At 51.1% G+C, this 21964-nt stretch overlaps 1 protein-coding gene across 1 annotated transcript; it reads left to right on the top strand.

Moving 5' to 3' along the window:
• The first annotated feature begins 332 nt into the window (after positions 1–332).
• On the top strand, positions 333–12588 carry Alox12b (arachidonate 12-lipoxygenase, 12R type). The gene is made up of 15 exons (XM_075942408.1): positions 333–690; positions 1612–1816; positions 5410–5491; positions 5607–5699; positions 6058–6180; positions 6434–6537; positions 6850–7022; positions 7237–7377; positions 8875–9078; positions 9300–9386; positions 9663–9832; positions 10221–10342; positions 11631–11731; positions 12033–12203; positions 12347–12588. The coding sequence occupies exons 1-15, from the start codon at positions 544–546 to the stop codon at positions 12524–12526; spliced, it is 2103 nt and encodes a 700-aa protein (XP_075798523.1). The 5' UTR covers positions 333–543; the 3' UTR covers positions 12527–12588.
• Positions 12589–21964: the final 9376 nt, after the last annotated feature.

The following is a 21964-nucleotide window of genomic DNA, read 5'->3' as shown; positions in this document are numbered from 1 at the left end:
TGTAACACTTACACCTTCCAAAGCAGGTCACTTCTGACTTCGGCCAAGCTCAGCAGGGGGTGCCTGGTGCTACAGTCGAGGGGGCGAACCGGACGAAGGAGCTTATTAGTTTGATAAAGATCTGAAGTCCCTGCCCCGCCCACTCCCCCAACTTCCCTGGGGCCCTGGACAGCTCCCACACCCTGAAGGCTGCTTCAGCCTCAGCATCTTCAGTACGCCCTCTCAGAGGCAGACCCAGCGCCCTGCCTATGGTCCCTCCCCATCAGTTCCTATAGGGCTCAAGCGCAGACGCCTGCTCACCAGCCTCTTGCCCGGCTCCGCCCCACCTGCTCGGCTCACATTTCGCCCGCCAAGGGCAGCAGCTGCTCCGGGCTCCAGAGGCATCCTCTGTGCAGTGGTTCCCGCTGACTGTTCCATCGCGGAGTTTGACCCAGTCAACTCTTCTTTCTCTGCCTGGCTTCCCTTACCTACGTTGTTTCCAACCGTGAGGTCCTAGCTATCGTGTCCGGGATTGAACTCTCTCTTGCCTTCTGAAGAGCGGCCATGGCCACCTACAAAGTCAAGGTGGCCACGGGCACTGACTTCTTTTCGGGGACCCTGGACTCCATTTCACTGACCATTGTGGGAACCCAAGGAGAGAGCCATAAGCAGCTGTTGAACCACTTTGGGAGAGACTTTGCCACTGGGGCGGTAAGTGTGCGAGTCACCCAGGACAGATGGAAGCTCAGGATGGATGGAGGCATCGGGGAAGGAGCCAGAGCTGGGTCAGGAGAGTGGAGAAGCCTCTGTGGACTCCCAAGGCTCCCCCCTCCCCACACAACCATCTCTCCTCTGCTCCCTCTTCTCTCATCCCTCCCAAACAACCCATCCTTCTCCCTCCTGCTCCTGTTTCCTTGTTCTCTCCTCTCTCTCTCTCTCTCTCTCTCTCTCTCTCTCTCTCTCTCTCTCTCTCCTCCCTCTCTTCTCTCTGAGCTCATTCATCTCAGCCCTCTTCCTTAAGGTCCCTTCCATCCTTACCCCCTCTATCACCTCTCTCCTTCATTCTCACTCTTTCTCAGCCAAGTTGCATCACAACTGGCTTCCATTTGCATTGGATTCTGTGACTTCAAATGGCATCCGACCAGCCTGGCCAGTGGGGACCTGCTTTGTCCTGATGGAAGCCACTCTTGGTGGTTTTGATAGCCACCTGCTCCTGTGTGACCTGAATAGGCTCCTCCATCTGTGTGGCCACTTCTGAATTCCTTCTTCTTTCTTAAGAAGTAGGAGCAGGGCCTGGGGGACCCCTCATTCCACACTAAGACTGAAGGATGCCAGGAAGGCCTGGCCTTTGACCCCTTTGTTATCAGCTCCCCAAGACTCTAAATAGCTCCTGCAGTCTCAAGTGGCTGGGGAAGAGGGCAGAAGACAGGACCTTAGGAACTGGGAAGGAGGGATAAGCCTGAGGTCCTTCCTGCCTTGGGTAGATGGGCCCAGCAGAGGGCAGCCAAGTTAGAAGGCTCACAGCTGTGCCCACTCTTCAGTTCACTAACATGAGCAGGGCCTGGGTAGAGGGTAAGCCTCGTGGGAGGTCTGAAGAACTGGTCAAGTCACTCACCCCTTTGTTCTGTGCAGGTGGACGAGTACACCGTGCAGTGCCAGCAGGACCTAGGGGAGCTTATCATCATCCGTCTGCACAAGGAGCCCCATTCCTTCTTACCCAAGGACCCCTGGTACTGCAACTATGTGCAGATCTGTGCCCCCAACTGCCGTGTCTACCACTTCCCAGCTTACCAGTGGATGGATGGCTATGAGACCCTGGCACTCCGGGAGGCCACAGGTGAGCCAGCACCAGCCACCGTATCCCATGCAGTGAGTTTCCTCACTCTAGCCCCGCTATGCTAGATTGGCCACTCCGGGGTCCTATCAAGCCAATCAGGGATCTCCTGCCATGGTCATCCGCAGTCACTGTCACTGTTGCTGTTCTGGGCCCAGTGTGGGGCTGCACACTGGAGGAACCCAAGTGTGTGCGGTCCAGGGACCACTATGAGCATCATGCGCAGCGAGCATCCCCAGATCACTCTTCCCCTTCATCCTTCACTCTCCCTTGGCTCCTATTGGATGCCAGGCACGCTGCAAAGACCTCTGGAACAGGATTCGGTTTTTACAAAAGGATGCTCCATTGTTCCAGCTGAATCTGCATTCTACTTAGAAGTCTAATTAGTTTCTTAGCTCTCTGGGTCACCAAGGCGTTGTATATGGTCTGTTTGTTCGAAAAAGGGTCTCTCTCTGTAGTCTTGGCTGTCCTGGAGCTCACTGTGTAGATCAATCATCCCACAGAGATCTTCCTACCTCTGCCTCCCGAGTGCTGGGATTAAAGGCATATGCTACCATGCCAAGCCTTGTGTTTGATATTGATGCTTTTTTTCTTTTTGTTTATTTTGTGTGACAGTGAAGGTCAAAGGACAATTTGTGGGAACTGGTTCTCTCTACCATGTGATTCCTGCTGATAATAGAACATATATATTACAATTTATATAACGTATATATTGTATGTATTGTATATATGATGCTCCATTGTTCCAGCTGGATTTGTGTTCTACTCAGTAGTCCTATTAGTTTTTTATCCATATTATATTATTATTATAATATTAATATATGTTCTATATATAATATATAGTATGTATTTATATGCTAATGGGACATTATGTTGCTCCAGAGGACTCTGCTATCCCTATGGGACACCTTAGTTTCTTAACAGGATTCATTGTTATTCCCAAAGGCCTCCTTTACCGATCAAGGGTCCTCCCTGCTCCCATAGGAGACCTTGTTCTTCATTCAGGCTTCTTGGCTCTACTGGATGGGGGGAATGACAGACCTGTAGCAGAGCAAAGCTGCCTTGCTTTTTTTTTGGGGGGGGGAGGATGTGTGGTTGCTACTAAGGGAGAAAGCTAGGACCCAAGTGCCTGGGCTGCCCACACCCACTTCTGCCATAAGCCTTCATCCAGCCTCTTAAGGGAGCTTCCTAAGTGCGGCTGTGGCATGGTGGCAAGAGGCGTATCTTATACCCCGAGACTCTACCCCTTGCAGGGCTTCTCTCTAAGGAGGAAGGGGCATAACTGCGGATGGTGGTGTCTAGAGTCTCATCCTTCGGGCACACTACTCATTCATTTCCCTGTGCTAGAATATTCTCCTTGGAGGAGGGAATGGGGCCTCAGCCAAGGGGAAAGGAGAGGCTGAGGCTGGAGAGGTAGGGCTAGGGGAGGGTGAGGATGTCATCATGAGAGTCACCGGGGACGCAGAGTACCTTCCCATGGTGATAGGTCTGTGTGGCATGGAAGGGGATGGGCAGGGGACAGGCAGGTGACACTAGCTGGCTGGGCAAGAATGGGGTTGGGTGGGGTGGCTGCCACGCAACACCAGGGCAGGGAGACCTGAGTCATCTGCTGGGCCCTCGAAGGAGTTAGGCTTCCGCCCTGGGGATGAAGCCAGGCTGGGGATCTGGGTTGCATAACTTCAGGGGGCACCATTCCCAGAGTGCAACAGGAGGAGCTGAGGCATATGGAAATCAGAGGACGATGGATGGCAGGGTGAGGGTTCTGAGAGAAACGATGAGGCTGTCCTGACGGGCACATACCAGCCTGGGGCAGTCAGCCAGGAGGCTGGAGAGAGTCGGATCTGGAGGTTCATCTCAGTCATTTATTTCCTGGACACCTAGGCATGCTTCTGTGGTATTTTCAGTTCTGGTACTTTTGTCTGTAAAATGAATGAATAACAGAACCTGCTTCACAGTAGATGTGAACATCCACTGACGTAACACCTCAAAGGAGCTGCAAAAGGCTTAACTGGCGAGGTTGTTACTAGGTGAGGGATGTGGTCCAGAAGCAGCCTGCTTTGGACCAAATCACAGCTTAGCTGCTTTTCATGCTAATACTGTTTTCCCCTTGTAAATGGGCATGATAGGACAGCATCTAGTTAAAGATGTTAGGGTCAGAAGTATTTTGAAATCTAGATTTTCTTTAGAAGCTACATACATGTGTATGTTCATATGCGTGTATATGTACATATATATACTATAAAACCACATATTTTGTTTTATGTAAATATAAAATATTTATTTTTGTTTTATGTGTATGGATTTTTTTTGCATGCAATGTATACAAAAAATTTAGATCCCAACCAATGAGTTTATTGTGAAGCAGACTGGATTTCTACAGACTTTCATACTCTGGATTTGTGGGTTATTCCTCTATCTCATTAGGTTGTTCCTGTGTCGCTTATACTGCATGCATGCCTAGTGCCTAAGGCCAGAGAGGGCCAGCATCCTATGGGTACCGGAAACCAAATCTGGGTCCTCTGCAAGAACAGCGAGTGCTCTTAGCTAGTCCCAGATGCCTAGATTTGTCTTTATCTTTGTAACTGCAGCTTGGATATTTCTTACCTGACATGGTTGTATCAAAGCGTTTTGTATTTTTAAAAAAATATTTGCATACATATGTGCTATCTCAGTGATGAGACTCAATTAGATTAGATCTGATTAGACATCAGATTTCTTTGCCTCATTTATAATTTTGATACCTAGGCTGAAGGGATTTATAGAACACTGTAGTGTGCTTGCATTTTCTTACTGTGACATGAGGTCAGGGTGTGGAATTTTCCACTTATGACTTTCAATTGGCATCCAAGAAACTTAAGATTTGGAAATATTTTGGATTTTTAGACTAATAATCTCTGTCTGTCTGTCTGTCTCTCTCTCACACACACACACATGAAGTATGTGAAAATTCTATCACTAGGGTATTTCTAATGACACATACTAATATTTCTAATCAAAACTATAGTTATGTTGGGTGAGTGAAATAGACTATACATAATCCCAGACATAGTGGTGCCCGCCTGCAATCCCAGCACTTGGAAGATTGAGGCAAGAGGAACATGACTTCCGGACTAGCCGGGAATACATATAGAAATCCTGTACAAACAAATCCTATATGTAGCTTCAGGTAAACTTAGATCCCAGCCAATGAGTTTATCGTGAAGCAGTCTGGATTTCTAGAGACTTTCGCATTCTGGATTTCTGGAAAGGGAGTTATTCATCTATCTCATTAGGTTGTTCTTGTGTAGCTTAAATTATTAGTATAAACATAGTGTGTTAGAAAGTGCCTTGCATGTGAATTCTCCAGAACTATTGGTTACCGTGACTTCAGTGGGGCTAGAAGGGGGACTTCATAGAGAGCTTGAAGGGTAGAGTAGGACTATGGGGGAGATTTTAGCAGGGAAATGGAGCTTCTCTCTCCTACAGGGCCCTCCCCTATCCTTAGCTCCTCCTTCTGAGAGCTGACCTGGGGATGGGTGCCTTCTCTTTGAAGACAGCAGGGGTGGGCAAGGGACAGGGACAGCCTTGAACCTCCTTCCTCTCTGGTCTCCCTACAGGAAAGACTACAGCAGATGACACACTCCCCATCCTTTTGGAACACAGACAAGAAGAGATTAGAGCCAAGAAGGACTTCTACCAGTGAGTGGGAGGGTGCCATGGGAGGTTCAGAGCTTGGTGGTGGGTATGGACAGCTGTGCCCTGACTGGAGTAATTCCTGGGTGTCAGGGCCCATGAACCCGGTTTCTCTTTGCAGCTGGAGGGTCTTTGTTCCTGGCCTTCCCAACTACGTGGACATTCCTAGTTATCACCCTCCTGCCCGGCGGTGCCGCAACCCCAACCGGCCTGAGTAAGGACCAGAAGCTGGCCTAGCCCCCCTCCCACAAGACCAGTACCTGTCCCTTCCTGCTTTCCTTCCACAAGACCAGTATCTGCCCCTCCCTGCTCTCCTTCCACAAGACCAGTACCTACCTCTCCCTTCTCCCCTTCCACAAGACCAGTACCTGTCCCTTCCTGCTTTCCTTCCACAAGACCAGTACCTGCCCCTCCCTGCTCCCCTTCCACAAGACCAGTACCTGCCCCTCCCTGCTCCCCTTCCACAAGACCAGTACCTACCTCTCCCTTCTCCCCTTCCACAAGACCAGTACCTGCCCCTCCTTGCCCCCAGACAGCAGGCTCCACACTCTAGCCCCTTTCTCTCCACACAGGTGGAATGGTTATATTCCAGGATTCCCGATTCTCATCAACATTAAGGCCACCAGGTTCTTAAACTCAAATCTTCGTTTCTCCTTCGTCAAGACAGCTTCCTTCTTCTACCGCCTAGGGCCCATGTGAGTGTGCGTGAGTGAGGGCACCTGCAGAGATGTGCCTCCCCTCCCCCATCAGGTCAGAAAGACTGGGGGAGGCAGGGGGCGGTGGGGTGGGGGGTGACAGTGGAAAACTTGACACTTGACACTCACAGACCAGAGCAAAAAGACCCGGAGACACTGGTCACCCAGAAACTGCAGCAAGTAGGTGGCCCTGTCATTTCCCTGTGCACCTAGCTCCTCTTTAACATTCTGCTCCTTGTATCTCACCTTCTAGGGCGCTGGCCTTCAAACTGCGTGGCCTGGTGGATCGCAAACGTTCCTGGAAGAGACTAAAGGACATTAAGAATATCTTTCCTGCTACCAAGACTGTTGTCTCTGGTATGGAGAGGGTCACCCCAAGAGAACACGAGGGAGTCAGGTGGTCTTTGGGGCAAGAGGAAGCCTTATCTCATGGGGTCAGGGGTTCAGATGGGAGCAACGGAAGGGTCATTTGAAAATTAGGTGGGTGCACCCTGTTTGAGGCTTCTTGAAGATCATCATCCTGTGTCCCTTTGGCCATTCAACGCGAAGCTAGGAACTTCCTGTCCCTTCCAGACTCATCTTGATGTCCACTATTTTTTTTTCTTACATCTCCCCATCTCTGAGAGGGTGCCGGACTTCACCGTGACATTCCTGTGTTATTTCCCCCAGAGTATGTGGCTGAACACTGGATGGAGGACAGCTTCTTTGGGTACCAGTACCTCAATGGCCTCAACCCAGGCCTGATCCGCAGATGTACGCAGCTCCCAGACAAATTCCCTGTCACAGATGAGATGGTGGCCCCGTTCCTGGGTGAGGGAACCTGCCTACAAGCAGAGCTAGAGGTGAGGCCCTCTCTGGCTTACCCGGGGCATGGTCCCTGGCTTTTTCTTGGGCATCTCCATGCCTCTCCATCAACAAGGTCCATTTGAGTCTCACCCATGCCTGCACCCCCACTTTCCTATCCCCATCCAACCACTGAGCCTTGGGGGCAGTACTCTGGGTTGAAGGTACCCTATCTTAGTGACTAACTGCTTGCCCATTGTGGTTTCCCTCCAGAAGGGGAACATTTACCTGGCAGACTACCGCATCTTGGAGGGCATCCCCACTGTGGAGCTCAATGGTCATAAGCAGCATCACTGTGCTCCCATCTGCTTGCTGCACTTTGGTCCTGACGGCATGATGCCCATTGCCATTCAGGTACTAAGGGAAGGTGAGGGTGGGGCTGCTGTGTGAGCGTGTGGCCAGCGCTGATCCCGTGTGCCTAAATGTCTCTCTGTATGTTTATGGTTGTGTAAGCCTGTGTACTACTTGTGCATATGTGAGCAAGTACGTGTCCATGCCAGTGTGTATGCCTGTGTAAAGTCCTGCGTACAACCCTGTGTGTGCATCTGAGAATATTCCCATGTATATGCATACCCTGACCCACATGTGGTCATGTGGAGCCTGGGATGAGAACCGTCTCCTTGCAGGTGCACACCTGGCTGTTGCCATTATGTGCCTTTATATGAGTCTGGAGCCCTGTGGTGCTCTCCTTTGTGGGCCCTAGGTGTAACATGTGTATGCACACATAGATGCCCATATGCCAGCGGGCCAGGCGGTTGGTTGGAGCTTGTCCTGTTGATGGCATTCCCTCATCCTCCTGCAGACCCACCTCTGCTGAAGCCCTGAGGGACTGACACTCAGCAGCTTCCTAGGCTTGTGGTCTGACAGGAGAAGCAGCCGAGGCATCTCTTCCTCACAGATCCTCACAAGGGTCATTTAAAAATTAGAAAAAGGTTCTCTCTGGAGGCATCAGCCAAGCCCTGATGGTCTGGCTCATAGGTGGGACACTGCAGGCTAAATTTCAGTGATAGCGTCCCCTCTCTCCCAGGCCCGGGAACTTGTCCATTGCTTGCCCTGGTGGCTATGAAGGTTGTGGTAGGAAGGGTTATCAGAAGAGGGAGTTTCTCAACCAGGTCCCCCTGCCCCACCCCACTGTGGCTGACTTCCCTCCTCTTTTCTTTTTTCCTTTTCTTCTTCCTCCTTCTCTTCTTTTTCTCCTTCTCCTCCTACCCTTTTCCCCCTCCTTTTCTTCTCCTTCTTCAGCCAGAAGTTTACTATCTAGTCCTGGCTGGCCTATAACTCACTGTGCAGACTAGGCTGACTTGGATCTCACAGAGATCCATCTGCTTCTGCCTCCATAGTGCTGGAATTCGGGGCATGTACCATCACGTTTCGATGCCCGAAGTTGCTGCTGCTGCTGCTTTCACTTCAGCTGTCCTGCAACTTGCTCAGTAGACCAGGCTGGCCTCAAACTCAGAGATACACCTGCCTTCTTTTTTTTTTAATATTTATTTATTTATTATGTATACAATATTCTGTCAGTGTGTATGTCTGCAGGCCAGAAGAGGGCACCAGACCTCATTACAGATGGTTGTGATCCACCATGTGAACTCAGGACCTTTGGAAGAGCAGGCAATGCTCTTAACCACTGAGCCATCTCTCCAGCCCCACCTGCCTTCTTAAAGAAAGTGGGAGCTGCTGGGCAGAGGCAGGTTCAGGAAGATGGGTCGGGCACAGGATGCAACAAGAGCCAATGTAGGGAAAGAAGGACCCCAGGATGCTCAAAAGGCAGAGGGACTGGAGTACAGGACTCTTTTGCCTCCTCCAGTGGAGGTTTCTACCTTACTAACCCACCTCTTTCCCCACCCCTAGCTCAGCCAGACTCCTGGGCCTGACTGTCCCATTTTCCTGCCCAATGATTCCGAGTGGGACTGGCTATTGGCGAAGACGTGGGTACGCTATGCTGAGTTTTACTGTCACGAGGCCATCGCACACTTGCTGGAGAGCCATCTCATAGGGGAAGCTTTCTGTCTGGCCCTGCTGAGGAACCTTCCTATGTGCCATCCCCTGTACAAGGTATAGGTTTGGGGGAAGGGGACTTTGAAAGCTCCTGGGTCAATTCTGTGGGTGGGGAGGGTGTCCCGTGAGCCCTGCGAGACATCTGGGGGATCCCCAGAGAGGGATTGTAGTGGGATCTCCCCAAAGTATTTGAGGGTCTGATGGAGCAGGAGTAGGGGTGCTGAGGTCCTTGGGAGCAATCTCAACTCTCCTCATTGTCTCCTTGCCTTCCTGCCCAGCTCCTCATTCCTCACACCAGATACAACGTCCAGATCAACAGCATTGGGCGGGCCCTCCTTCTCAACAAGGGGGGCCTCTCTGCCAGGGTAAGACTCTTGCCCCCCACTCCAGCATGACACTTGTTTTCTTCTGGCCTTTGCAGTTAGTCTTCAAGTGGAGCGCCACTTGTTTAAGATTCTGGGGGTGGGGAAAGGGGCAGCGTTTGAGAGGATGTTTTGGGGGGTACGGAGACAGGACTTGGAATGTAAAGGTCCTGGCCCTTGGACAGCCTAGGCCCAGAGTGGGTCCCAGAGGGACTGACATAGTATAGCATTTAGGAGGCAGGCTCAGAGGAAAGCTCATGTAATTCTTTCTTCCTCAAGGCCATGTCCCTGGGCCTAGAGGGTTTCGCGCAGGTGATGGTTCGGGCTCTGTCTGAGCTCACCTACAAAAGCCTCTGCATCCCCAATGACTTTGTGGAGCGTGGGGTCCAGGACCTGCCTGGGTATTATTTCCGTGATGACAGTTTGGCTGTGTGGTATGCCATGGAGAGGTGAGGTGGGACAGCAGCAGGTGGTACTCAGGGGGACAGACACCTGGAGTGTTGGAGGGGTGTGGGGACCTTTAAGGACCTGGGCTTGGGTGTTTCCTGGGCCTTGGGGTTGTTCATCCATCTGCTGCCTGTGCCTGATGGACTGGAACATGCTTGCTTTGGCTTCCAGTCTAGACTCGGAACTGCTTGAGAGCCGCCCCCCCCCCATCTGGGAAAGAAAGAGTAACTTTGTATACACTTTACAAAAAATTTAAGTAGTTTCTGGTCTTGTTCATAACCCCCAAGGGCCTTGCCTACTGCAGGCCTGGGGTGGCGCTGTGGCCAGCCAAAGCCAGCGTGACCTGAGGCTGTGGGAGAAACTCTTACTGAGGCTCCATCTTCCTGGCAGGTATGTGACAGAGATCATCACTTACTATTACCCGAACGACGCAGCTGTGGAGGGTGACCCGGAACTGCAGTGCTGGGTGCAGGAGATATTCAAGGAGTGCCTCTTGGAACGCGAGAGCTCAGGTACCGGCATGGGAGCCCAGAGGGACCTGGGACTCAGGGGACATCTCCAGGCGTGTCCCTTCCTGGTTTGTGCCTGCCTCCCTGTAGGCCGAAGAAGGCCCAAGCACTCTTCTGTCTAGGATCGGCACAGGACCTTGCCCTGAGCCTTAGAGCAGCAGCTGGGGTTGGGGCGATAAAGCACCTGTGCCTTGTCTGAGCTCAGGGCTACACCTTGTCTCTGCTGAGACCTGGCAGTGTCCCAGGCCTTCTTCCTGGAAACAAGCTTTTGTGGATTTGGAAATAAGTTGTGACGTTCAGTGAGAAAGGACAGTATATGGTGGTCGAGGAGCTAGGGTGAGGGTGGGGGTGGCAGGCTCTAGGAGAGGAGTGGAAAGCATCATGAGGTCATAATACTTAGGGACACTTAGAGACACACTCTGCAAATGCTTCGATGCACTGCTGCTGGCTACTGAGGCTGCAAAGGGGACCAAGACAGGTACTGGTGTCACCTCCGAGATGCTCATGAACTGGCCTGAAGGGGTTGCACCGGGGAACAGGCATTTCCACCATGGCAGAACCAGAGCAGTTTAGGGGAGCCTGAGGCGAGATGAAGGATCTGGATGAGGCCAAGGAGGCAGTTCACCCAGTGGGGAGTAGTGGGTGCATAGTGGGCGTGAGGAGGCCACAAGTCATGGTCTGGCTGAGATTGCTCATCTTGGGTGACGTTTAGCAAGAGCTGGGATGAGGTCAGCATGTGTCCTTTCCTGAGGGAGGGGCACATGAGAAGGGGCTGCTGAGTGTCAGCTGCATGTAGAAAAACCCAAAAGTTAGAGGGGGCATAGGGAATACGTCCTCCTGCTGCTGGGGCTGAGGGTGGAGGTCAGCAGACTTCTGGAAGCGGATATCAAGCCATGTATCCTGGTTGAGGAATCTGGGACTATCCTGAGTCACTGAAAGTTCTGCAAAAAAGCTAAGACTTATGTGTTAAAATATCTGCCCACGCAAATGTGTGCCGGACAGTTTAGGATGATGTTTTGGTATCCAGGAGGGAGGTGACCGGGGGGCTTAAGTAAGACAAGTGAGGATGCAACCCAGAGCTAGCTAAGGACTGGAGAAGACAGTTTGGTCCTGGGCTGGATCGGGAAGAAGGTTTTTGGCCACAGGAGGGCAGAGCAGGTTGAAGGAGGGAACCCCGGGTCGCCAGCTACTCTATTGACATGCTAGGATGAGCTGGGAGTAGAGGCGCCCTCTGCTGGGCACCAGCCTGGTCTGCGATGAACATGGCCTGGTCTGTTCCACCATCCCTCAGGCTTTCCCACCTGCTTGCGAACTATACCTGAGCTGATCGAGTATGTCACGATGGTCATGTACACCTGCTCCGCCAGGCATGCAGCTGTCAACACGGGCCAGGTACCTCAGCCCCAGTCCCCCTAAACAGTGGGTTCCAAGCCCAAGCCACACTCAGTCTATCCCTGGTCCAACCTCAGCTTGTCTCAACAGACTCCCTCTTCAACCTCAGTGCCAGTTGTAGCCCTGGCCCAGTTTCTCTGCCCCACCAGCCTACAGGCCCATCAGTGATGCCAGCTCCACCGATCCAACCCAGGGTCTTCTGGGGCAGGGGTCCAAGTCAACCACCCGAGAGGGTGCCCAGGCTTGGTTGGCGGGAACCAAGTATTTTCTCACCCAGAACACCTCTTCTCCTCCACTCCAGCTAGAGTTCACCTCTTGGATGCCCAACTTCCCGTCGTCCATGCGGAACCCCCCGATGCAGGCCAAGGGGCTGACTACTCTGCAGACCTACATGGACACTTTGCCGGATGTGAAGACCACGTGCATCGTGCTCCTAGTGCTCTGGACTCTCTGCCGGGAGCCTGACGACAGGGTGCGGGGCTCTTGAGCATGGGCGGGGGCGTGGCAAGGATGCTTGAGGGGTGTCAGGGACAGGAAGCAGGAAGTGGGAGGCCACAGGAAGGATCGGGTAAGATGGCTTGGCTTTGTCTCAGCACCTGGTTCTTTGTCCTGCAGCGGCCGCTTGGCCACTTCCCAGACATCCATTTTGTGGAGGAGGCCCCTCGGAGGAGTATTGAGTCTTTCCGTCAGAACCTCGCCCAGATCTCTCACAACATCCGCCAACGCAATAAGTGCCTCACCATCCCGTACTACTACCTGGACCCGGTGCTGATTGAGAACAGCATTTCCATCTAGTTGCTCCCTACCTTTCCACACACTAACTCCTATTTTCCAATAAAATTACTTCAAACACTGTCCTCGCGCTGAGAGTGTCTGCTGGTTTCCCGGGCAGCAGGCCGTGGTCTGGGGGATCACATACACGGCTATGCTGTTCTTTGCCATTCAGGTAGGCATAGGGCAGCGCCAGGTTCCACTTCCAGGTTCCAATCCTAAATAGCCCTAGAGATTCAGGCCAGGCCGTTTCTGCCGTGGAGCGTCCTCATCTAAATGCTTGCCTAGGTAGGTGCCCAGACACTGCTGAGGGTGCAGAGGGAAGAAAAAACACTGGGACCTGGATTCCACCTTTCCGCTCACAGTTCTGGTCCCTCCGAAGTGCCCATCTACAGAGACTTCGTTACCCCAATCCCTTTGTAGCCAGACCCCAAGATGAGCCCAACTTGAAACATAAGCCAAAATGGACAAAAGATCATCAGTCAACAAGAAACCCCAATTACCCCAAACTCAGATACAAGACTCAGCTCCACCTACCCGGAATCCATATTACTCTAAGTCACACCTGCAAGCTCCTGTAAGTCACTCCAAGGAACCCATCCTGCCAAGGGCATTCTTCAAGTAACCTACTGTCCCCAAGGTCTCTTCTCTATTGTCCCAAGACTCCCTCCCATCCCCACCTTGGACTTTACTTCCTTTCATGGCTGATGTCCCGGTAGGACACAAGAGCATGGGTCACGGCATTGAGCTCAGGGAGTGAGGCTGTCAAGTCGGCCTGACTTTTGGTGGTGGGTCGGGGTAGCGGCATGAGGGGTAGGAATATTGGACATCCAAGGACTGAAGTCAAGCTGACACCCCAAATTTAGTCAGCACAGATCCACTTGTTGTGCCCAGAGTCAGGACCCTCCAAACCACCAAGAGACCAGATCTAACGCAAAAGCAAAGAGTTTATTATTATTATTATTTCAGCATGCTGGAGCTGACCATCCTTTACAAAGGCAGAATGGCAATCACCCCGAGAGGGAGGTGGAGGCTTCTTTTAAGCCTCACTGATGGGGGTGTCTAAGGAAGTTAGGTCATTTTAGCTATGATTGGCTTAAGCAAGTGGAAATTGTATTAGTACACTTTAATTGATCAGGGCTAGTCGGGCTAGTCAGGGGTAGTCAGGGCTACAGTTTTCCATTTTTTATTTTTTTGGAGGCCTGGGACAGGGCCTATCCTTGAGCTGCTGTTGGGGTGTTGGGGATTAATTTTCCTTTATTCATGGCTCTTCCTCAGAAACTGAAATTGAGACCTGATCTCTGAGAGAAGACTGAGCAGCGGTTATGACATTGGCTTGGTCCTTTCACGCTGGAGCCTGTGCACAGTCCCCTCCTGGGATGCTGTTTGCCACCCTAGGTGTGATACTGATTCATCTGGCCACTGAACAAGGGACTATGACCAAGTAAGATCAGATGAGGCCAGTGCAGCTGGGGTCACGGAAGGCAGCTGGGAGGAGAGAACCTAGCTGAGGCCTGACAGGAGGCTGTCCTGGGGAACCGGAATCTACAGGTGTATAACAGTTTCCCCCAAGACTGAAACATTCTACATTAGAAATTCCACGTTAGGATAGAAAGTAAGCAACTCAAAATGGCTTCAGGAAGTCCCTGAAACCCACCAGATTCTCCAGGCCCTTCCCACCCCCAAAAGTATACAAGCAATAAAGAGACCAGCTAGTCACTCACAGAGAAGTCAAACTGGGAAGAGGACTTTCCAGTAAGCCCAGCCACTTGGAAAGAGCAGAGCGCAGAGGAGCTGTCTGGAAAGGTTGCTGCCTGCAGTCTGTGCAGTGTGTTTCAGGATCCCGGTTTTTATGTTTCCCATGCTGCAGTGGGCTTTGGTGACGAAGTGTCTTTGAGTCACTTCTGCTCCTGTAAGTAACCTCAGTAAAACTCATTGGTTTACCACGCTGGACTTTGACTTTGGTGGTTTCTGTTCTTTGGTCTGTCGTGGGCTTCCTTCTGTGTGATGAGGTACGTGGTGAAAGCGTGTGTGCCTGCCCTCATGTGTGTGTCTGTGTGTTGCATCTCCCCAGGTCAGCAGGTCAGGGCCATGGGCGCTGGCAGATGGTAGAAGACAGCGCATGCCCAGGACAGCCACAGCTGCTGCCAATGTTGCAGCTCCTAGTTTGGATCTTTTGCTACTTGTTTTATGTTGTGGTCTTTAGCCTGCGTCTTGATGTAAAGGTTTTTGATGAACTGAGGTCTTTGGCAGTTCTATCATAACTCTCTCCTTGACTTCTGCACACAGACATGGAGCAGCCTCGGGGGAATACTTGCCTAGCCAGGGGCAGAGATGGAGAAAAGGGTCTGAGTTTGGCTGGGTAGGGCATGCTTCAGGACCTGGGGCTTGAACTGGTGTCTGCCAGCATATCTGGGATGCTGTTCTTGGCCAGACCTCAGGTTCTGTTGACTTCATAGGGCAACTGTAAGAGAGTTTGTTTGTTTCTGGAGAACTGAGCAGGCTGAGCACGGGCTGAGGACTCTAGGGACCAGCAGCCTCCCAAACAGCTCACCAATATTCCTGCCGCCGTTTGTTAGCTCGTGGGCTACAGTAGGCACAGAGCACAGAGTCGCTGCCCCATCAGATGAGTTTTGGAAGAACAGAATGAGAGGTGCTCTATCCACTCCTTACCTTCCCCAACTCCCCTCGGTCCCCTCCCCCCCCCGGAGTCCTTGTGAGGTGAGGATTCCTGGGACTGATGTTATAGATAGTTGTGAACAGCCGTGTGGGTGCTGAGAGTCCAACCCCGAACACCTTCTGTCCAAACCCCCAAATCACTTCCCACCCCTGTCTGTATCTCCCTTTCTGCTCCCCATCATACCCTCAATTATGTGGTCAGACAGACCCACGGTAATTCTGGCCTGCTTTGCCTCTCAGACAGGGCCCAGGCCCTGTCCCCTCATCTGTCCCCTTTCCCCATCATCAAGTCCCCTCCTCCTCAAACCACTAGAAGCAGCCTAATAGGAGATCTGGGGTCCCAGCTGGAACCAGAGATAGTTTGGGGTCTTGTCCCTTGGAGATAGGGGCCCTATGTGCATGTACATGTAACAGCCCCTCATGGTTCTTCCTGGTGATGGGTCACCTCTAAGTCCTCCTCCTGGGGGCAGTAGACGACAGAGTGGACAGTGAGCTGAGGTAAGTAGGCCCAGGGGCTCTTGCATTCTCCTCACACAGATTAAGTCTTTTCCTCAGTTGTTCAGCAGCTAAAGGATGGGACTCTCGCACAGTCCCCGCTAGGCTTACTGACATCTTTGTCCTGGGTACCCAAGCCCTGGCAGGAGCTGGTGGCCACACCCACCTGGTACTTGGCCATGGCTGGTGGTTCAGGTGTGTAGGTGAGTGTCTCAGGAGCCCAGGCAGGGTTGGGTCTGGAAGGAACTCACATTGTGGGGGCCTTGAGAGTATTTGGGGTGACAGGGCAGGTGGTTCTGGAGAAACCTGTGCACTTAATTGAGTTCGACTCTGTGCCCTGCGGAGGTGTATCTATTCAAAGGTGTTGTGCCAGCCCCGTTCTCAAACCCTCCCCTTGCTCCAGGGCATGAGGGATTGTGGGTGGGATCTGAAGAGATGTCTATTATCTATAGCTCAACCCCAAGCCCTCAGCTAACCTTAGCTCTTTCTGGCTGCCACCTTGACGTTCTGGGCTTGTCTCTCTGGGCCTAGGGAGGACTTGGTTTATTTTCTGCTTCAGGGATACTCTGTGGTCCCTGTCCAGCTGGCTCGGATTGGCTCCCCTGCAACCCAAATTGGGGCCTCCTCTTTGTCGCCATCTTATGAACCCCCAGCCTGGTAGGCGGAGTCTCTGCGAACCACTTGGAGTAACAGACACTGAGTCACTCCCTGCCAGTTTTTGTCCCTGTCCCAGGCCTCAGGCATTTTCAAGTGTGGGGTCCTGGGTAGGAAGTGCTGCCTGGATGGGGTAGGGTTGTGTAGTGGGATGCAAAGACAGGGAGGAAGCTAACAGGAGGAGACTGAAGAGACGAGGTCCTAGATCACTATCTAGGTGGCACGTGGACCCCTCCCTCCAACCGATTAAAGAATAATTCTCAAAAAATTAAACACAAGTTGAAGAGTTGGCTCAGTTGGCAAGGCGCTTGCTGTGTAAGCACAGGGCTTGAGTTTCTATCCCCAGACCCACATCCAAAGCCTGGTATAGTGTGTGCTTGTGAGTGGAGACAGGAGGGTCCCAGGGATGTTGGGGGCCAGTCTGTGAGCTCCAGCTTCAGCCTCAATCTGCCTGAAAAACAAGGTAGCAACAAAGGAAGATGAAAAGTCTCAGGTATGTAGTTTGTGGGGGGGGGGTACTCAGACCAATCGTTGGGGGATAAGAAGTTCATCAGAAAGCCCAGCATGATGGTGTACAACTTTAATCCCAGCACTCGGGAGGCAGAGGCAGGAGGATCTCTGAGTTTGAGGCCAGCCTGGTGTATAGAGTGAGTTCCAGGACAGTCAGAGCTACACAGAGAAACCCTGTCTAGAAAAGCAGAAAACAAACAACCAAATTACTGGGTTTACAAACACAACTAATCATCACTGCCTTACTGGACACTAGACAACTGAGTTGTCTGTTTTACTGAGTAGAACCCATTTGACTTTCTGAAGGACCCGTCTAACATGAGCTTCACAGAGTCTGAAGTCTTTATTGATAATGAGCAGCAAAGATAAACAATGCCACATTTCCCTAGAAAACAGATGTCCTTAGGACGAGCTGGGGCTGGAGAGACGGCTCAGCAGTTAACAGCACTGGCTGCTCTTCTATAGGTCAGGGGTTTGATTCCCAGCACCACCTCTATGGCTGTTCACAACTACCTGTAACTCCAGTTCCAGGGGATCTGATACCTTCCTCTGGCCTCACCAGCAGTAGACACATAGGGGTGCAGGCAAACACACACACACACACACACACACACACACACACACACACACACACACACAAAGACAAGCAGCTGTCCTCTTAATTTGTCAGTTTGGGGGTCTGGGGAAGGTTCTTCAGTGGTCTTAAGGACAGAATAGAAAGAGGGAAATTATGGGGGAATGGACAGGGAAAGGAACTGGCCACCCTGGAGTCTGGCTGAAGCTTCTCATTGTTTGAAAAACAAGATTCCTACATTTGCTGTGAAGGTTGCTGATGTAGACTTAATATTCCTTTCTTAATTTTTTAAAAAAGATTTATTATATATAGTGTTCCTCCTGCATGTACACCTCTCTGCCAGAAGAGGGCACCAGATCTCATTACAAATGTTTATGAGCCATCATGTGGTTGCTGGGAACTGAACTCAGGACCTCTGGAAGAGCAGTCAATGTGCTTAACCTCTGAGCCATCTCTCCAGCTCCCTTTCTTAAATTTTTAAAAAGATTGTTTTTATTAAGGATATGACTCTGTGGGTACCCATAGAGGTCAAAAGAAGGAGTCAGATCCTCTGAAACCAGAGTCATGAGCTACCCATCCTGGAAGTGAACTTGGCGCCTCTACAGTAACAGGAAGTACTTCTTACTCTTAAACCCCTGCCTGTCACAGAAGTGCCAATCAACCAATCAGCCTTGTAGAATCTTTAACACAGCCGTGGCTCGCCCCGCCCCCACCCCTTCCGGGGGAACTTGCCTTTGCTTTCTTGCTCACTTGAACAGATTCTCTCAAAGTGTCAGTAAATTCTTTTTACTGGTCGTGCCACCAGGCTTCCTCCACACACTGTTTTACATGGCACTTTGTTGCCCCTCATGAGGGAAATATCCATTTTTCCTCCCTTAGCCATTTCTTGTTCTCCTGTCAGCTGCTGTGCCATCCAGAGGCAGCTGGTGTTCTCTGGCAACACGCTGATCCGAACTGTCGGCCTAGCGCACTGACACGCTCCGGCGTATAAACTGAGGTCTTCCTTTCAGCATCTTGCAGAAAGTGTCACCTCCTGTTCACAGCTGAAGGTCGGTGGCCAAGGCAACTGTTAGTGGAGCCTGATATAAAAAGAGAGGACAGGCAGCCTGCCATGGTCTGTCAGGGTGACAAGTTACTGTAGCGATTCTCTCTGGCTTGATACCTCACCCAGGGGAAAAGCGTCCATATACTGTGAGCACTCCTCCCGGCCCCCACTCTCCTCTGTCCTGGAGCAGGGCAGAGCAGAGGAGGTGTGGCCGCATTGTGCCCACCAGCCTGATTTTTTTTCCCTCAGTGTTGCACCCTCTGCCTCCTGGGGCGGCAAGGAGCATATGGTTGGCTTCTGCACCTAACCGCTCCCCTCGTCAGACTTCCTGATTCGAGAAACTTGTGGATGAGTCGTCCCTTTCTGTTCACTATTGCTAGAGAGCTGACTGAAGTCCTGGAACTCCCAAAAAGTTGGGCCCGATCTCCTGTCTTCAATTAAAGAGAAAAGAAATATTTTTTAAAAATGGGGAAAGAACTCTATTGGGCCAGGGAAGAGCTAAATTGGAAAAGTGCTTGCTTAGTGCGGGGAATGTGAAAGAAACAGACTGTATTTTCTATGAGCAGTTAAGAAGAGAGTCGCGCCACACTGAAAGAAAACAGTTAAAACGCCACAGTGAAAATCCTCCCGCGACAGCATTTTCCTGAAGCCAAAATATGTGTTCAAGACTGTACACTGTGTTTGAAAGCTGCGTTCCTATTGATCAACAACGCTGTGTTAAGTTAGCCAGTCAAGTAGGAATAGGAGGCAGGCCATACTCTGGCACTCAGCGTGGGTACAAAAATCCCTGTCGCCTTAGAGATAAGAGGCTGGTGAGACCCCGCTTGCTTGCTTGTGCCCTTCTTCAAAAGCCAAACCTTTTACATTGCTGAAATACTTTGGGGTGTATGGTCGCGTGTGTGTGTGATCCCAGACCCATTTCCTACTCTTAGCATGCCCTAGTTTGTTCTGCAGTACTGCTTAAATGCCCCAGAAAGAGCTGGGCGTGGTGGCGCATGCGCATGCCTTTAATGCCAGCCCTCTGGAGGCAGACCCTGGTCTACTCAGTAAGTGCTGGACAGCCAGGGCTACATAGAGAGACACTGTCTTACAAAATGAAGTAAATGATCTCGGGGAGGGGGTGATTTACATCTCCACTGTGGCACGTCGGGAAGAGAACGAATGAATGGGTCCAGCACTGCTCCATCTTTGGCGTCCTGACAGAGGTTTAGGTTTATCTGGAGGGCAAGGAGCAGCAGACCCACGCAGTCCTGGTCCAGTGGTCTTCTAGACTTCATTGTCTCAGCTCCGTCTTTCTTGCAAGGTGGTCTGACAAGCTGTCAGACTGTGTGAATCTCTTCCTGGTAGACAAGTTCCTCCTCTGGCTGCACCAAGTTTCCAGCCCATTCCTTCTCCCAGCATGAGATTCCTGGGGAATCTGAAATTCCTTTGGTACCATTATTTCAGTTGTCTGACAGTCAAAAGGAGGGCACAAGTCTCTTTAGAATATCTTTATTCTCGTGGGCCCACTAATTTGAAAAGTTCACTCACCATTTCCTTGGGCAAATGTTAGCTGTAACAATGTTCTCTTCTCCCACGGCCAAGAGCCCAAGGACTAGCTGTGTTGTGTTGTGTGTGTGTGTGTGTGTGTGTGTGTGTGTGTGTGGTGTGTTTGTAAGTGATTTAATGTGACTGAACTCAGGTCCAGAAATTCATACCATGGAGAAATCAATGTCTAAGAAAAAAATGAGAAAAGAAAGACTTTTTTGAATGATCAAAGAATGGAGAAATGGAAACTTTTTCTTCCAGACAGACTCTGGAGAGATGGCTCAGTGGTTAAGATCACCTAGTGTTCCTCCAGAGGACCTGAGTTCAGTTCCCAGCACACAGGAGGCTCACCACTGCCCATAGCTGCAGTTCCAGAGGATCTGGCACCCTTCTGGTCTGGTAAGCAAGCACATTTGTGGCGTATACATGTAAGAGAAAAAAGTAAATCCAAAGAACAAACCGGACTCTGAACTGCAGAGGAATTGTCTCATGGCCATGGAGTGGGGAATGATGTGAGAGAAAAGGCTAATAAAGACCAGGAGTATTCTCGTACTTCCTGGAGCTAGGTGCTGATCTCCCGGGAACTTGGGTACCATCTCATTTTGCTCCTTCCCACGGTCTCTTGTTTCCTGTCTTGGCGCTGGTGGATGGGGTGCTTTGTCAGCCTTGACCTGGGAAGAGAGAGATAAGACCGAGTTAGGTCAAGCTTCTCCTGAATTTGTCTTGGGCAAACATTTCTCAAATGATCATTGTGTGTATATTCAGAATTGACTGGAATCTGAGTGTAGGTTAAGACAACAAAGAAGAAACACACAGTATGAAGGCAGAGGTGCTAACCTGTCTCACCTGTTCAGTCACCCACTGAGCAGATGTAAATAAAGGGCTAAATAGAATTTCACTACCAGCAGCTGGAGTGGCTACTGGGTCCCTGAAAGATAGTTTAGTCAACAATTACCGTGGTATCCTCATTTGCTTTCTGTTGTTGTGAACAATGCCACACTAAAAAGCAACTCAGGAAGGGAAGTGTTTTTTATCTTACACTTCCACATTACAGTCCATCACCGAGGTAAGTCAGGACAGGAACTCAGGCAGGATCTCGGAGGCAAGGACTGAAGAAGAGACCAGGGAGGAACGCTGCTTATTCTCCGGGTTCCCATTCAGCTCACCCTCCAAACAATTCATTTGTTTGTGTCTTTTCCCTGCATGTATGTTTGTGCACCACATGTGTGACCGGTGCCTGCTGAGGTCAGAAGAGGGTGTTGAATCCCCTGGGACTAGAGTTACAGAAAGGTGTGGGCCACCACCTGGGTGCTGGGACTCAGACCCCAGGCGTTTTCAAGAGCAATAAGTACTTCTAACCACTTAGCCAACTCTCTAGCCCCTCAGCTGTGTTTCTTGTACCACCCAGGACTAGGGATGCTGCTGCCAGAAGTGGACTGGGCCCTCCCACTTCAGTTGCTAAGCAAGAAAATGCACACAGACTTGCCTACAGGCCAGTTTGATGGGAGCATCTTCTCAGGTGCCATCCCCTCTTCTCTGATGCCCCAGGCTTGAGTCTGCCTAGCACACGTGGCAAAGGAGAAGTCCACGGCAAGCTAGTGGGAGACTACTAATGTGTTGCTAAGCTATGTGTTCTCCAAAATGAGTGGTTTTTGAAAACAGCTGAGACAAAGCCAGGTTTTGGTTTTTGTTTATTCCTCCACTGCTGTTGTAACAGGGCCCACAGCCTCACAGGTCCTGCACTGAAGACAGGGGCAGCTTCTTCAAGCTTGGGTGGACACTGCCTGCCTGGATTTCTACAGTTGAGACACACTGGATTCTTTCCTTCTCGTAGATGATAGTTCATCCCAAAAGACATATACTGAGGGGCTAGAGCAATAGGACCTTTGTCTGGCAGCTACAAGCCAACACTGTAACTCCAGCTCCTGAGGATCTGATGCCCTCTTTTGGTTTCTTTGGGCACTGCGCTTAGGTGTAC

Source organism: Microtus pennsylvanicus, chromosome 11 (assembly GCF_037038515.1).
Source record: "Microtus pennsylvanicus isolate mMicPen1 chromosome 11, mMicPen1.hap1, whole genome shotgun sequence".
In the NCBI taxonomy this organism is placed as follows: Eukaryota; Metazoa; Chordata; class Mammalia; order Rodentia; family Cricetidae; genus Microtus; species Microtus pennsylvanicus.
The sequence above is the reverse complement of the archived record's forward strand: the minus strand, read 5'-3'. Positions and strand labels throughout refer to the sequence as shown.

Coding starts and splice junctions, on each gene's coding strand:
- Alox12b (XM_075942408.1), top strand. CDS start 544: ATGGCCACCTACAAAGTCAAGGTGGCCACGGGCACTGACTTCTTTTCG. Junction 5,492..5,606: donor GCCAAGAAGGACTTCTACCA/GTGAGTGGGAGG, acceptor TTCTCTTTGCAG/CTGGAGGGTCTTTGTTCCTG. Junction 9,079..9,299: donor TGTGCCATCCCCTGTACAAG/GTATAGGTTTGG, acceptor CTTCCTGCCCAG/CTCCTCATTCCTCACACCAG.